At 36.0% G+C, this 16,940-nt stretch overlaps 1 protein-coding gene and 2 pseudogenes across 1 annotated transcript; 1 reads left to right on the forward strand and 2 right to left on the reverse strand.

Moving 5' to 3' along the window:
* Positions 1-152: 152 nt before the first annotated feature.
* Positions 153-16,377, reverse strand: LOC120136566 (60S ribosomal protein L2, mitochondrial-like). Its single transcript, XM_039152557.1, has 3 exons — positions 16,374-16,377; positions 1,782-1,793; positions 153-1,259 (listed from the first exon to the last, which is right to left on the reverse strand). The coding sequence occupies exon 3, from the start codon at positions 1,247-1,249 to the stop codon at positions 185-187; it is 1,065 nt and encodes a 354-aa protein (XP_039008488.1). The 5' UTR covers positions 1,250-1,259; positions 1,782-1,793; positions 16,374-16,377; the 3' UTR covers positions 153-184.
* LOC120136567 lies at positions 2,002-3,144 on the forward strand (annotated as a pseudogene).
* LOC120136565 lies at positions 4,441-8,370 on the reverse strand (annotated as a pseudogene).
* Positions 16,378-16,940: the final 563 nt, after the last annotated feature.

The following is a 16,940-nucleotide window of genomic DNA, read 5'->3' on the forward strand; positions in this document are numbered from 1 at the left end:
TAAAAGAAAAACAATTTTATAGAATTGAAAAGCTAGTTTAACTAGGCAAGTTTAGACCTTCAATATTTTTTTATTAAGACATTCTCGAATACTAAATTAACCTTCGAACTTATACGAATAACTCGAATAACTCGATCCTCAAATCGTATCTAAAGACGATGATATATGTTGATGGTTCACTTGATTAACGAGCTACTGCCTTGGGCTTGCCAAAGACTTTCGAGGGCTTGGACCAGTCGCAATTCATCACCATTTTGCCTGCTTCTAGTTGCTGACTGGCTATTATGTAAGTGACCGGTGCACGATCGACTTCGCCTATTGGCTTACCTTCCGTCTTCGGCTTTGATTCGGTATGCTCAACAGCTCCAACAAGCCCTAAAGTGTCTTGCTGCCTAATGCTGTGCCAAGAAAGCGCTGCTTTACGTTTGATCCTGTGTGTCCAGAGAATGCTGTTCGTTCTCCACTTTTGGACCTCGCTAAGAGAGAATGTGTTTTTTTCTCCGAGTTCTTCTCTCATTCGTGGAGCAAAGAAAGCAGGCTTTGCCCCAGCTACTGCCACCCTTGGGAGACCAAAATAGTTACCGGAGGAAAGGGATGCGGTCTCCCCCTTGGCCATTGGAGAGGAGAGGGCGGAGAAGACGTCCCTCGCACAAGTTTTTTTGCTTCCTGCATCTTTACTATACAAGGCGCTGTTCGACGAAGGGGACATTTTGGTAGGAGGGCCAACTACAAAAGACGCCGTCGATCCAGAAGAGAAGGAAGCTACCTTCCTTTGATCCACCATCCCGGGCAGGGAAGAGAACGAAAATTGGCCACGGATACTGGTCGTGATAGGATCAAGGATCTCGAGCGGCGGAGTGAACTCCTCTACCGTATTCAATTTCTTCTGGCAAACACTGACCCCCTCGATCCATCGTACTAGAGCGATCCAAGAAGAACGATTAGGGTCATATTCTATCCTTTCCACAATGCCCATAGACGAAGTGCTTCGTTTCAGATCAATTCTTCGCTGCGATCGCTTCGATCCACCCCCTCGGTGAAAAACCGTAATACGCCCCGAGGAATTCCTGCCAGCAGACTTCCCTGTACCCAAAACAAATTGTCTAAGTGCCCTCCTCTCTACTTCTATTGATTCTTCTGAGCCCTTGTTGGCTTTCCCAGCCCGGGCAGCAAATGTTCGTTGACCGACATGAACTGTCTCCTTGGCAACAAGAACACTTCTTAATGATCTGATATGAGCTAATGCCATGACTTTACCCCTGCAAACATTATGTAGAGATGGTTAAAATTATGCAATGACCTCTGCTGGATATCGGAATGCATCCGATTCGACATGTACCCAATTCACAACCATGGATGGTTATCTACAATTAGAGTGCCAATGTTCATTCATGAAATCAAAAGCTACTAAACGATGAATTAAGTAAACAAAAGTTGAGATTTCTTTGTATAAGCTTCTCCTCCTGGAAACAGTTTATTACCAGAGATGCCTAAAGAAGATGAAAACAATATGCAGAATCCATGAACTCACAACATTTTCTTCAATATATTTAGCTCATATATCTTCATTCAATTCCAAACGCCAAATGCCCAAGGAAACAAGATCTAAGGCTTCTTCAAACCTATGGAGAACTAAATCAATTCAACAGAAAACCCAGAAAAAATCCCAGTAAAACTTATGGAGATCGATTGGGAGGTGTATGGAAACAAGAAAAAAGCCTCCCTTTTTTTTCTGTTTGGATTCTAGGAAATTTATGGTACAATGTAAAAGATAAAAATACCTTTCTCGAGAACTCTTAAAGTTGAAATCTTTGCAATATTCAAGTGTAGGAATTTAGGGTTATTTTCTGAAATGAAAGAGCTTCAAGCGGAAGAAGAAGAAGAAGAAGAAATTAGGTTTGGGTTAGTTTGGGCTCATTGTTTTAAAGCTTTAAAATAAAGATAATAGCCCAGTTTTAAAAACTTTCAACTTTACATAAACCCCAACTAAAAACCCTCATTCTCCCAAAAGAAATTAAAAACCCTCGTTAGTGAAAGCAAATTAATCAAACAAGGAACTCCAAGAAAATGGGAAGCAATCAAGCAGAGGTTTCTTTCTTAACCAACGTCGCACGCGCCGCCTTTGGTCTGGGGGCCGCTGCGACAGTCCTCAACGCCTCAATGTACACCGTGGACTGCGGCGAAAGAGCTGTGATATTTGATCGTTTAAGGGAGTGTTGGATAAAACGGCGGAGGAAGGGACTCACTTTTTGGTTCCATGGCTTCAGAAGCCCTTCATTTATGATATCCGTATGAAGCCTCACACGTTCTCCTCCATTTCTGGAACATAGGATCTCCAGATGGTTAATCTTACTCTTCGTGTCCTTTCTAAACCCAAGGTAATTATATATGAAGAACTAAATTTTGATTACAAATATCATTTTTGGATGAATTTATGAAATGGGTTATATGTATGTATTTAAGTTTGTATGATGAATGTTTGGGGTTTAGTTTTGTTCTTCAAAGATTTAAGGTTTAATCTGTGGTGTTTGTTTGTGAAAAAAGGAGGATAAGCTTCCTAAAATCTATCAACGCCTTGGTCTCGAGTACGATGAGAAGGTTCTTCCCTCCATTGGAAATGAGGTGCTGAAAGCTGTGGTTGCACAGTTCAATGCCGACCAGCTTCTCACCGAGCGTCCCCAAGTGTCGGCATTGGTCCGGAATTCACTAAGACAGCGTGCAAGGGACTTTAACATCGAGCTAGCTGATGTCGCGATTACGCACTTGTCATATGGTGCTGAATTCTCGAGAGCAGTGGAGCAGAAGCAGGTGGCACAACAGGAGGCGGAGCGGTCTAGGTACGTTGTGATGAAAGCTGACCAAGAGAGGCGTGCTGCTGTTATCCGAGCAGAAGGTGAAAGTGAGGCTGCAAAGTTAATTTCTGAAGCCACCCAGACTGCTGGTATGGGGCTGATTGAGCTTAGGAGGATCGAGGGAAATCGCCGCAACTCTTGCTAGGTCACCTAATGTGGCATACATTCCCGGTGGGCAGAACATGCTTCTGGCAATGAATCCATCTAGGCCATGATGGTAATTTCCTTTTCCATTCCCTACATATGTTGCATGTCATTTACAGTGATCATTACTTCCTTGCTTATTATCGTTGCTCGATAATCTCCCGCTCTCCGGTGTTAACCAAATACGATACCTGAATACTCTGTTTGATACCCAAATAACCGACGAATGGCATGTGCTTTTCGTAGTGAATCCTATTTCAACTGCAACTTGATGTAGCTATAAGTAATAATTCCTGCAGTCATCTGCTCTCCTCAACTTGGTGTAGGCTCATGTGATTATTCTACCTTCATGGAAGGCAGTATGTCTAATACTACATTTCATGATTCAGGCCTTATGGCGAAAGATCAACTACGGTTTTTTACAGATGTTTCACAGGTTCTGCTCTTGTTTTTCCTTTTGGTGGTTGCAGGATATTACGACACGGAAGGAGGCTCTGCCGGTTGCGAATTCGGGTTATCTCTTGCATCAGTGATGGGAACTTTGTGATGTTTGAAAGCGTCTTATGTCTAGGAAAAAAGAATATAAATAAAGTTTTTGAGGAACATGTCTGGTTTTTGGATGTCCAGTCGGGGAACATATGCCTATTAGAGTTAGATCCTAAGCTACTCCTTAATCCTACACGTGTGTTTGGTTTCTTATTGGTAATAGAATTCTTCAGAGGGATTAGTTGAATCATTATTGGTGTTCATTAGTTGATACTTGAAGGAATTTGCAAGACTGATGGCTCAGTTACATCTAAAGTTTTATCTTTTCATTGATTAGAAGTCAATGTGGCAAAAGACCAAGTATATCCTGTAACAAGACAACACGGCAAACGTTTAGTTGATTTAGATTAATTCGATAATTATCAAGTGTTCTTTTAATTCAATTTTGTTTTACCTTTTCATTCGTAAGCTAAAAAAAATGATAAAATTACGTCATTAGTGTTTAAATTCCTTAAAATTCATAGTTTAAATTTTAATTTTTACCATGTCTTCTATTTAGTCCTTACTTTCACTAATACTTAAAATGTATATATATATAAATAAAAGAAAAAGGAGAACCGAGTAAACGAGTTTACTTATGAACATAAATAAACGAGTTTATTCGTGAACATAAACGAACCGAAAACACATTTGTTCGTGTTTATTCATTTATTAAATGAACATAAAAATTTGTTCATACTGTTTATTTAGCTTAACAAACAAACATAAATAAACGTTATACGATCGGTTCATCGAACGCTCTATTCATTTAGAGCCGTAGGGATAGATGCATGTCTTGGTGAGCATCAGTTGATCTGTTCTAATGGTCAAATGGTCCTGTTAACATATCAATCCACAATCCCTCCTGATTTAACAGTATAAAGGAGTTGAGCATACATTTTGAAAATTATAATCACAATTAACAAAAGGATTACAGTAAAAGTTTGTAAATTGTCAGTGTTAAGACTACAGAGCATTGAACTTGTATAATTCAAGTATTGTACCTCACAGAATATTCCTAAAACTTGGGAATAATGATAAGAAGATTACATAGCATGCAAACAATTTTCTGTAACACAGATCTCCAAGTAAAGCTCAACATTGTTCACCCTAGGTTACTGTTCCACATACATTTCTTCACGCCAATAATTTGTCATCAGTTTCTCAACAATATTCTTCAATGCAGGAGCGCTAGTACTGCACTTCTGTTCAGCAAAACAAGATTTGCCTTCTTCAGCTGCCTTGCAAAGCTGTGGATCCAATGGCACTTTCCGAGGAATGGTACTCCCATTTCTGTACACATTTTTGCTGCATCACCACCACTGCTATCAAAGACTTCAGTGGTAGCTATGAGATCTAGCATTTCAGGTGCTGTCCCCCTCATATACTCGATGACCTTCTCTGTGAGATCGGTATGTTCACCATTCTCTGTCATCTTCAAAAACCTGAAATCTGTCAATGGTTGACACAAACCACTCATGTTCTCAACCATAGTTGTAAAAAGCGCGCCTGAGGCGCAAAAGCGCAGAGGCTCACTGAACGGGGCTTTTTCAACACTGAAGCGAGGCACATAGCCTAGGCGCACCTAGGCGTAGTGAGGCTCGGAGGCGCGAGGCTCAGTCGAGGCGCGATGTGGGCTTAAAACCTTGTAATTATTATTGGCATCAGCAGCCTCCTTGAACTCCTTGTTCCTCATGAAGTGTCTGGTTGTAATCGTCTTGAACTCTTGAAGTAGCGCCTCGAACTCGGATTGGTTGAGATTCTTGTTGATTTCGGTGTTAAAAAGGGTCTCCATCTCATCGAAGTCGGTGGAGTATAACCTCGGCGTCAGAAGGGTCTCTTTGATTACTGTTTTGGCGGCTTTCTTGCCACCCTTGACGACGATCTTTGTTGTTGGCTGCGAAGTGGATGACATCATGATGGTGGTGAACTTCACATAACGTGAGTTGGTGAAGATTGGAGTGCTTGAACTGAACTTGGAGATAGGCTTTACGAGTGCCATTTCAGTTGCCATTTTTGGTGAAGACGATGAAGACAAAAGCTAGGATGTTGAAGGAGAAGCTGTTTGAGTTATAGGCGAGGGACAGTTGATTGAATCTCTCATCCAACGAAATCTAAGTCTGTGAATCGAATACTGACACGTGTGATCTTCATTATCACATTATTAGCAAAATGCTACTTTAATTTTCAACTCTACTAATTTCACCAAAACCCCACCATTGGTTGACAATTTTGGATATTTAGTCTGGTATAGTTGAGACAAGCTTTGATGTATATCATCCATACATTATTACTACTATAGATAATTTTATTTTTGTGGCCCAAACAATAAAATAATCAAATAATATATGATTATTAAATTTTACTTTCTTTATTATTTTATTTACTGTATATTTTTTAATATATTCATTAAACTTTATACATTAAGTTTTTTTTATCGTTCCATCGTTTTCAAGGTAACATAATGAAGACAGCTTATTTTAGTATTAAAACGAACAACCTTTTAAGACCCCTAAAACCCTCAATCGACTGTCAATCAACCTTCTAATCCACACATACTAACCTATCGATCGACCGCTTCTTCCTTTTCTTCGACTGACGACTGCGACATTAAACATCAATTTTAGCGACTTGATTATACTTGTTGATAACTTTTATGACGTTAGGTTGGTATTTTGAGTTTAAGAATGAACTCTATTGAAGCCTAATATTGAGTATCTATGATATTTGAGTTTGATTGCATTAATATATACATGTATTATAATTTTTTGGGTATCATGCGCCTCGCCTTCATAAATCCCGCGCCTTTCATGCGCCTCGCGCCCCAAGGTTCCAGGACACTTTTGCGCCTCGATACGCCTCGAGCCTTTGATAACTTTGTTCTCAACAACACCAAGAACGGGTACTCCGACTTTTTTACAGAAACTAACTTCTTTACGCACATCAATCAAAGAGACTTGCTGTGGCGTAGTGACTATGATTGCTCCATCTATTCCAGTAGCCTGTAGGAACTGAACAATTGAGATGTGCTCATCAGAGGTCCCAGGAGGGGCATCAACAACCAGAAAATCAAGCTCTCCCCAGTATACATCTTTGAGGAATTGTTTGATGAGCCCATTTTTACGCAGTCCTCTCCAAATGACAGCCTCATCAGGGTTGGGAAGCATGAATCCAATTGACATTACCCCAAGGTTGGACTCAACATAAACTGGAGACCGGCCAAGGTTGCTCTGGTGAATGTCTTGACCTTCTAAGCCAAGCATTTTCGGAATACTTGGGCCGCAAATATCAACGTCCAATAGACCCACCTGGAAATCCTTAGCCGCTAGTGCAAATGAGAGTTGGGCAGAGAAAGTGCTTTTGCCAACTCCCCACTTCCCCGACAAAACTAGTATCTTATGCTTAACAGCAGCCATTCTCTCTGCAATTGCAACCAAATCTGCAGAATGCAAAGGATTGAATATTTACTATGTCAGATAACTGACTCATACGCCAGATAACATGGTCAAGCTGAATAGAAGCAAAAGAATTTTTCTTGAAAGGTGGGGTCTCGTTTAAACCCCCCCTTCATAATCAATGTTAAACATGGTTCAACGACGAAAAGCGGGAGGAAAAGAGTACCCAAATACTATTATTAAAGATCTCAGAAAAAAGCTTATGTCCATACAAACATTTGAGGAAAATACACCTGGGGGAATCAATTCCTAATACAACTAAACAGTAACCGGCAAGATAAAACAAAAGCCATGTAACCCCATCAAAATCTGAACGGTAAAAGCCCCCATCAGCTAAGCAAAAACCAAGTTTCATGAACCATCATGAATGTCTGTTTAGCCATATGAATATAATCAATCCACAATATGCCAAATATAAATTGAACATACGGAAAAGGAAAAAAGCAACATGAAAACCACAATGGAGAGAGGCATATTACATAGCCCAAATGCATTCATCAGTTCTCATTTATGGCAGATATGTTCACTGCAAACAACTTTAATCATAAGATGTGAGGTAAAATCTAACTTAACTGATCAGAATGCATCATTAACACTGCTAAATTTTAGACACTGCAGCATTAAAAGAAATTACAACAACAACCCAAGCACCGGACAGTTAAAAGATGATAACCCGAGTCAAAAGTCAAAACCCTTTGCAACTTGATAATAGGAAACCATTGAACTACCATCATAGCATAAGAAACTCAAAGAGTCGATATCCGAAATCATCCTATAGATATTTCAGTTTCCTACTCAAAAGGCCAGTTAAGGTACTATGCTATTCAACCCCGCATCATGAGTAACCTTCCTTTACATAAAACACGAGAACTTTTGAGGCATTAACTTATCATTCAAAACACCAGAACTCTCCATCTCCATTAATCGATTGTGTAAGAACTACAAAGGCTAATCAAGCGCAGCTATCTTCTCTAGTAAAGCTTCATATTCTATTCTAGCCATCAAAAAACAGTTTACAAAATCACCATGAAAATAATACCTGGGTCAGGGCCCTTAGGGGCGGTGGCACAAACTTCTTGATTAGGGCAACCTTGGCATGCATCGGATTTACCCGCAGATTCCGATTGAGGACCAGGACAATCTGAACAGAAATGAAAAAAATAATAATAAAGTAGACCTAAAAAACCCACAAATTTGACTAAAAAAGAAAAACATCATACGTTCATTAGCGTTTTCTGGGATTTCTTCGTTCTCCATGGGCTCGTATTCTTGTTGAAAACAAATGAAATCTGTGAGGAAGAAGAGAGAGCTTCGAGTGGTAACAATGGCTGCAACAACAAATGAGGGAAAATAATGTTCTTAAATAAGCCCAAGTTAATTTCAAAGCGAATTTTCATCTTAATTGTATAATGAGTTAATTCCAAAGTAATTCCCTATAAATGATACACAGTCTAAATTAGTCCCTAAACTTTAAAAACTTCTAAATAAATCCTTAAACTATGTCCTTCATTCTAAATTGGTCTATAAACTTTAAAAATTCCATAATTATCCTCAAAATATTATTATTATCATTCCATTAATATGTCGTTAACTTTATCGGTTTTTGAAGTTCCTAGGAACTGAACTTGTAACGTTCTAAAAATTTTAATTTACTTTTGAATGTCCTAAAAATTAAACTCATGACCTTTTAAAAAATTAAATATATTTTTTAAGATCTTGAAAATTGTTGAGAAAGTCGGGGTCTAATTTTTAAGACTTCAACAAATAAAAAAATTCAACCGATAAAATTAAAGATACGTTAATTAAAGGATTAAAATCGAATAATACTGATAATTTAAGAACTTATTTGATTTGAATTTGTTTATGTGTATGTATATCGTTAACTTCTTTTTCTGGGGAAAAACTTTGTAAAATTAAATTTTAGAATTTTTAATATTTGAAATGACAGATAAATGTGGATTAAATTTTAATTTGATTAATATTATTATTACGGATAATTCCTATTATAAGTCATCTTATTTATATTTATTTTTTATTATAAATATTTAATTTGATTAAATGTGTCGAAATGATTTTTTGATTTTAAAAAATATTAGTTCGATGAGTCACAACTAATCTTTGATTAGAGTGTGATTGAGCACCCAAAATGTTTCGTCATTTTAAGAAGATTTAATTTTTAAAAAATTTTAAAACAACGTTTTAAGGTATGCGTATAAAAAAATTGAGTTCGAGAGTCAATTACGCGTGAGGAAAAATTAGTACCCCACATCATCCTAAATCGGTACCTAGTCGATTAATTAATTGTCTTTGCAATGAAATCTACAAGTTATAATTTAATTTAGTTTAAGATCCATTCAAATAATATTCTTTGAATTTTAGGACAAAAGACAAAAATATTTAATTATTTCCTATCGAGAAGAAAAGATCTCTCATGTCTTAAAGTAGTTTATTTTCACTACAATCGAAATAAAGAAATATTATTATTTCATCCTAAAATTCATTAGTAATTTAAATTTCGAATGCATGAATAATGATAAAAAATAAAAATTAATTAAATATGAATTACCAATCTTTTTAAAAAGAATGATGCTCAATTATTTAAAGACGTTGAGATCGAACTTTTTATAAGTTCTAACGAAATTTTCTCGGGAAATTTAAATAAATGAACATTTTTTTTCTCGTTCCTAAATTTTAGGTGCGATCAAATTTTAGGGTTTCACTTGTAGGGATATACTTCATTTTAAAATTGTCAAAAGTAGCTTTTTCATACGTTAAGACAACCACCCCATGACTACTTTAAAATGAAAGGGTATTACCTTTAATCCAATTATTTGATATGGTCAAGTAATACTCATGAGGATATCATATTTTAGAAATCGAAGATACATACAATTAAATCTATGTGTTTACAATCAAATAAATTCACGTGACTTTACACACATTAAATTGATCAATGTAATTAAAGGACATAAACACATTATGTGCGAATGACTATTACCTATAATGAAATATACTCATATGGCATACATATATATAATTATACGTTACACATGTATTCATGAGATGCAAAATAACTACTTACATGCCAATATATATATATATATTGTAGACACCTACTTTCGTCCAACCCTTTGTATATATTATTATTATATTACATTTATATTGTGCAGTATAAATATGTTTATATGGTATAGCGCACATATATTATATTATATAGTGCATACGTTTATACTATATAGTATAAATATACTATATGTTCATATACGTTATTATATAGTTATATGTTTATACTACATATTATATCTACATACTCATTACATATTGTATATATATTTTATAATACATATATATTATTATTATTCTTATTTTTTTTCTTTTGATTTTGTGCCAGGTCCAACCTAAAAATAAACCCTACTAGGCCCATGTGTGCAGACCCAACAAGGCTAGGGTTTCTGCCTTATGCTCTCAATCGCCTGCATCTCCACTGTTGGATCAAGATGAGATCCAAAATCCATAATAGAAATCAATTTAGGGTTTTTAACAACCCACAACCCGTATAACTGCCGAGCAAGGGGGATTCGGCCACAACCCTATTTTCCAGTTAACTTCAAAGACATTATCCCCTAGTGGGAGACTATTTCGGGATGATAAACCAATAAACTCAATAACCTAGCCTAACTAGGACTCCAAACCGAATGGGAAAAGGGGATTTGTAAAGCTATAAATCCCTGCAAAATCAAAAGGGAAAATGGGTTAGATTTGGAAAAGAAACACACTTGTAATCGCAAAAAAGAAAACATCAATAATAGTTATCACCTTTACCTCTCTCGTTTCTGTTCTTGGTGTGTTGTTGGCTTCGACCTTTGTCTTTTTTTACTATGTTTTTCTTTTGGTTCAAAAAATCCATGTGAAAAGGGAAAAACCGATGAAAAGGGGGATGGTCTTCGAATGATCTTTCTCAGATCTAGTCCTCTCCGAGGCTATTTTGCAAAAACCAACTAGATTTTTGAAACGAGGGGGAGAAAAGCTTTCGAAAAACTATAATTTTTTTTGTTTCTCCGCCGATGAACTACGGTCGACGAGGCGGTGGTGGCCGGATTCTGGGTTCGCAGGAACCCAGGCGGTCGTGTTCTTCAACTTGAAGAACAAGTTGAGATAAAACTAAAAGGGGGCTTTGATCGGTTTGAAAAAATGGAATAATGAAATATTTTGTTAAATTTTTGGGTTTTATAGTGACCCGCCAACCCGGTTTTCGACCCATTAACCAGTGTTTTTTTTTGAAAAAGGGCTAATATCAGTTTCGATCCCTCGTTTTCTTTTCAGATTTTGTTTTACCCCTTTAATTCAATTTTACCCCGATTTCCTTTTTAATTTTACCCTCTATTTTATTTTTATTTTAATTTAGTCCTTTTTTTATTTAATTCCCGTTTTAATTATTTCCCTCTCTCTTATTTATTTATTTATTTATTTAATACTACATTATATATATATATTCATTTATTTTTTCTGTTTTTTTCTTATTTTCTTTTATGATTTTATTTAATTCCATTATTTTATTTTATTTTATTTTTAGTTTTTTATTCTTATTCTTATTCTTATTTATTCTTATTTATTTTATGCATCTTATCATTTTTTTCTTCCTATTTGGACATTAGCTTTTTTACTTATTTTTTATTTAGCTATTTTTAGGGTTTTTATATTTTTATTTTTCTTTATTTCTTTATTATAGTAATTGTTTATCTTTAATTTCGCAATTAGTCTTTTTGGTTTAATTCGATATACTTTTTACTTTTTACATTATTTTTCACTTTTTTTTAATGCGTGATTTGTTCTCTGTGTTCTATTTATTTCTTTTTTTTATATTTTGTTAATTTCTCAGCATGTATTTATATTTTCCTTTTTTCCTTCTATGTTCAAAGTGTCATAATTTAACATACATTTTTTCTTTTAGATTCATCATGTTATTTTTCCAATCTAACATTTTTTGATTTTTTAAGGGTGCACTTTTAAATCCATTAAAGGTAAGTAATTTGGATCGAACTTTTTTCTTTCAATTTAAATTACAATTTTCTTAAATAAGACAACTGGAAATTAATTAGTACCGAAAGGGCAGTTCAAGGGTGCTAATCCTTCCTTGACTGTAACCGACTCCTGAATCTGACATATTTCTGGTAAGACGTAGATTAGGTAAGATGGTGTCCGATCAACCTAAATAATGTTTTTTAAAATGATCGGTGGCGGCTTTAACATTTTTTCAAGTCGAAGCCCAATTTTGGGCCCACCCGAAAGACGTCTGCGACAACTTGGCGACTCCACTAGGGACAGGTAAGTGAGTAAGGCTAAGGTTAATTTCCAGCTGTCTTCTTAAGTGAAAATGGTAAGTTTAAAATTTAAGGTAATTTTTTGATCCTTATTACTTACCTTTGATTAGTTTTGTTTTTCCAAATAAATAGTTGTACTGACGTTTTCTTTCGATGGTTTTAGCTTATCAAACTTTAATCCATCTAAGGCTCTATACCCGAGCTCCGAACCTATTTTTTAAGTGGGGGTGAAAGCGATGCTTTTGTGAGAATTTATTCTCCGTATGTGCCTAGCAAGTAACCTTCAGGATTCATATACCTTATGTCTTCGTGTGAATTTATTCTCTGTATGGCATAAGGGAATGTATCCTCTTGAGTTTAACTTAGTCCACATAAACTTGTAATGGGCTTAGGACTAAGGGTCTGGCAAGCCCAAGGGGGCACCGACAAGGAGAACTCGGGTACTTCTTTAGAACCTAAACCGGGAGACTACAAAGAATTAGAGCCCACCCTGAAACTCCATTTAAAAACCTAAGATGCTTGAATTATTTCTTGTTTTACTTTATGTTCAAAGCATGCGAACTAGAAAGATATACGGTTAGGACTTGTTCAAAATTAACATACGGGATAGAGATCATGTTCAGGTAGGAATAATAAGCATGTGTGGTAGATATCATGTGGGGTAGGACTTTTTATTTTTATTATTGTTTTGATTATTATCCTTACCTCACTAACTCTTTTCTTTTATTTTTTTCTTTCATTTTATTTTTATCATTTACATCATTCAAAATAGGTGTTGATCCATAAAAACGTGTTTGTTAAATGTAAATAGTTTTCATTAATGGATAAAGGGGTTGTAATACAAGAGTTGAAAAATTCGGAGGACAATCTGCAAGGCAACTATGTGTCACATTTAATTAAGAAGACGTTGTGCCCACCATCAAGTACATCAAAAGTCAACTTTTCAAAAATGGGTTGGCAAAGGTTGTTGGGGCAATATGAGAAAAAGGTTATTGACCTGGACTGTCCCTTTATAGACAATAAGAACAAGATGGCTAAGGTTAATTTCCAGTTGTCTTCTTAAGTGAAAAGGGTAAGTTTAAATTTTAAGGTAATTTTTCGATCCTTATTACTTACCTTTGATTAGTTTTGTTTTTCCAAATAAATAGTTGTACTGACGTTTTCTTTCGATGGTTTTAGCTTATCAAACTTTTATCCATATAAGGCTCTATACCCGAGCTCCGAACCTTTTTTTTAAGTGGGGGTGAAAGCGATGCTTTTGTGAGAATTTATTATCCGTATGTGCCTAGCAAGTAACCTTCATGATTCATATACCTTATGTCTTCGTGTGAATTTATTCTCCGTATGGGCATAAGGGAATGTATCCTCTTGAGTTTAACTTAGTCCACATAAGCTTGTAATGGCTTAGGACTAAGGGTCTGGAAAGCCCAAGAGGGCACCGGCAAGGAGAACTCGAGTACCTTCTTTAGAACCTAAACCGGGAGACTACAGAGAATTAGAGCCCACCCTGAAACTCCATTTAAAAACCTAAGATGCTTGAATTATTTCCTGTTTTACTTTATGTTCAAAGTATGCGAACTAGAAAGATATACGGTTAGGACTTGTTCAAAATTAACATACAGGATAGAGATCATGTCCAGGTAGGAATAATAAGCATGTGTGGTAGATATCATGGGGGTAGGACTTTTTATTTTCATTATTGTTTTGATTATTATCCTTACCTCACTAACTCTTTCCTTTTATTTTTTCTCTTTCATTTTATTTTTATCATTTACATCATTCAAAAGAGGTGTTGATCCATAAAAACGTGTTTGTTAAATGTAAATAGTTTTCATTAATGGACAAAGGGGTTGTAATACAAGACTTAAAAATTTGGAGGACAATCTGCAAGGTAACTATGTGTCACATTTAATTAAGAAGACGTTGTGCCCACCATCAAGTACTTCAAAAGTCAACTTTTTAAAAATGGGTTGGCAAAGGTTGTTGGGGCAAGATGAGAAAATGGTTACTGACCTGGAGAGTCCCTTTAAAGACAATAAGAACAAGATGGCAAAGCGATAACTGCAACTGGATGCCATTATTGACGAATTCAAGAAACAAGCAAATTAACTTCGGATAGCTCCTATCAATGGAGGGCTCTAATGGCATTTCCGTTAGGGAACAGGCTTAGTAGAGAGTGAGAGCCAGAGATACAGTCATTCGAGACTCCTTGGAGAAAGTACAAAAAATGGCTCGTCACTTGCACGGTTTAGCCAGAGAAGTCGGAGCGGTTCGACAGGGTATTCAACCAGTGACAGACGAAGGCAAAAGACCAGTCAACATGTTAGAAGTTGTTCGGGGTCTAGAATACTCAGTCGGAATATACCTTTAAGATGTTTTTGTATCTTAAGAAATAACACTTTTGTCCCAATAAAGATTATTTATAGTAACAAATACGTCTTTGGATCAGTGCCTCGAAACTTCATGTATCATGCATATTTCGCATTATTTTTCTTTTCTTTTTTTATTTTCATTACATTTACATTAACTAACAAGAGATGTCTCATAAAAAGAAACAAACACTGGACACACTGAGCATTGGACACACTTCATCCTCATAACACCCGTTCAAAGAAAAGGCAATTAAAAGTGATGCTTTGAAAGCAAATTGAAGTTACCTAAAACGTGTCTGTAAAAAGATCCAAAGCGATGAATGAGATACTAGCGCGTGTTGGTAAGATTGAGAAAATTCAAGAGCAACTCATAAAAACCCAACAGGAGATGATCAATCAAGCAAAAAGATTTTGGGATGAATCAAGAGAACAAATGTCCAAATTAATGGACATAGTAAATGTGGTGATCCATGGAGAGAAGCCACTAGTGGATCCCATTTTGGATGGGACTATGAATGCTGGTGCTAAAATTAAAATGATAGTGGCAAGAGGACCTATTAAGGAGTCGGATATTTCAGGCCAACTCCAAAAATCAAATATGGGCATAGAAGAGGACCAAATGTTGACCAAGAAAGCTAAGAAGGATCAATCTCTCATGATTAGAGGTTATAATCATTTACAATCATCCAGTCAAGACAATCGAGTTCTATCTATAAAACCATTATCAAGTAGTCTCTCGTCATGGGGATTAGATGATAAGAAAAAGAGAGTGCATGGTTTTCAATTCCCTCACTTCCACTTTTCGCTTGAACAATTACATTAAAAAATACTTATAGCTGGATTGATTACACCGAGATATGTCCAGCCACAGTGTCCCCCGAATGAGAAGTGGACCTATAAGGAGATTCCTTGGATAAACTAGAATGAAACCCTTGATTGTTCAGTTAAGGTTCCTAGCAACCTTGAGGATCCTTTAGAGCAAGCAATTCAAGGGTGTAAGGTATAAGATAAAGGGATTAAGGTCCAAAACTCGGAAGTCATTGCTTCACCAGAGATTAATACATGTAATTTCTGTGAAGGCGCAAGAGGATAGGAAAGGAAATCCAAGCAAAAGAGCTTCCATGAATGTAATCTGAGACTGACCCGTGGGTTTAAGAATCAGTGGGTCAGATGCAACTTTGAAGACACCTCAAACACCTATATCAGATTTCCTAAAGGCAAGAGGGATTTTGGGCAGCTTAGAAGGCCTGACGAATATTACGCCAATCATAGCTGCAATATGCGTTCAGGATCCGGCCAAAACTATCACCACCAAGGAAAATCGTTTTGGATCTAAATTTGGGCCCAATTTTCAACCAGGAAAAGAAAAGCTGATAAATAACAAAGAAGTGGGATTTTCTGAAGAAGATGCTTAGGAGGAAGCATAAATTTGGCATCTAATGGTACTTCGAGCATTGGTAAGTGAAACGATTGAGAAATGGGGAGCAAGTACAGATGAAGGCCCTAATCCAATTAGACATTCAACAGTCTTGAAATAATGGGGCATCCTAATGAAGCTCTATTCCATTTTGTAGCATATTGTTTGAATTTGTTTTTGAACTTTCTCATATTTCTTTTTGTAACTTGTTTTTTGAACTTTCTCGTATTTCTTTTTATAAGGATATTTAAATGAATTTATGCTGAGCATTGAACCAAATTTACAACTTGAAATTCTTTGAATATCAACTGAATTAAAAAACTGTAAATGATCGGAGTTATAGATCTTTGACAAAGTGACACGATAAAAATTGGTAAAATAATGACCATTGATTTTACCCAGAAGACACACTCGAACATCATGTCATTCTCTTGCAAAAAACTGATATAGCCTTCTCCTTTCATAAGGGAATGAACAAGAGGCTTGGTATTAGGTATGCATAGGAGCGGACAACATAGAGCATCTCTTGTGTATGACATTACTATACTTTTGTTGATGACGTTAAATGATGATGATGATATTCACAGATGAAATAGTTGAGTAGATGAATCTAGTTTAGGTCAGTTGCTTAGAAATTGAACTCTAAAGATGAGATTTCTTGACTTTCAACAACACCTAGACTATAACAGGTTCTTCTTGACAAACTTAAGAGATTGGATCCGTATACCCAGATTATAATATTAAATGTATACAATAAAGCTTAAGTTGTCCCTCTAGAGCAATTGGTTAAACTCCCCGGCTTTATGGATAAGATTCAGCTAGCCTGATAAAGGTGATTATAATGTATATACAAT

Source organism: Hibiscus syriacus, unplaced genomic scaffold (assembly GCF_006381635.1).
Source record: "Hibiscus syriacus cultivar Baekdansim isolate YM2019G1 unplaced genomic scaffold, ASM638163v2 tig00110633_pilon, whole genome shotgun sequence".
Taxonomy (NCBI): domain Eukaryota; kingdom Viridiplantae; phylum Streptophyta; class Magnoliopsida; order Malvales; family Malvaceae; genus Hibiscus; species Hibiscus syriacus.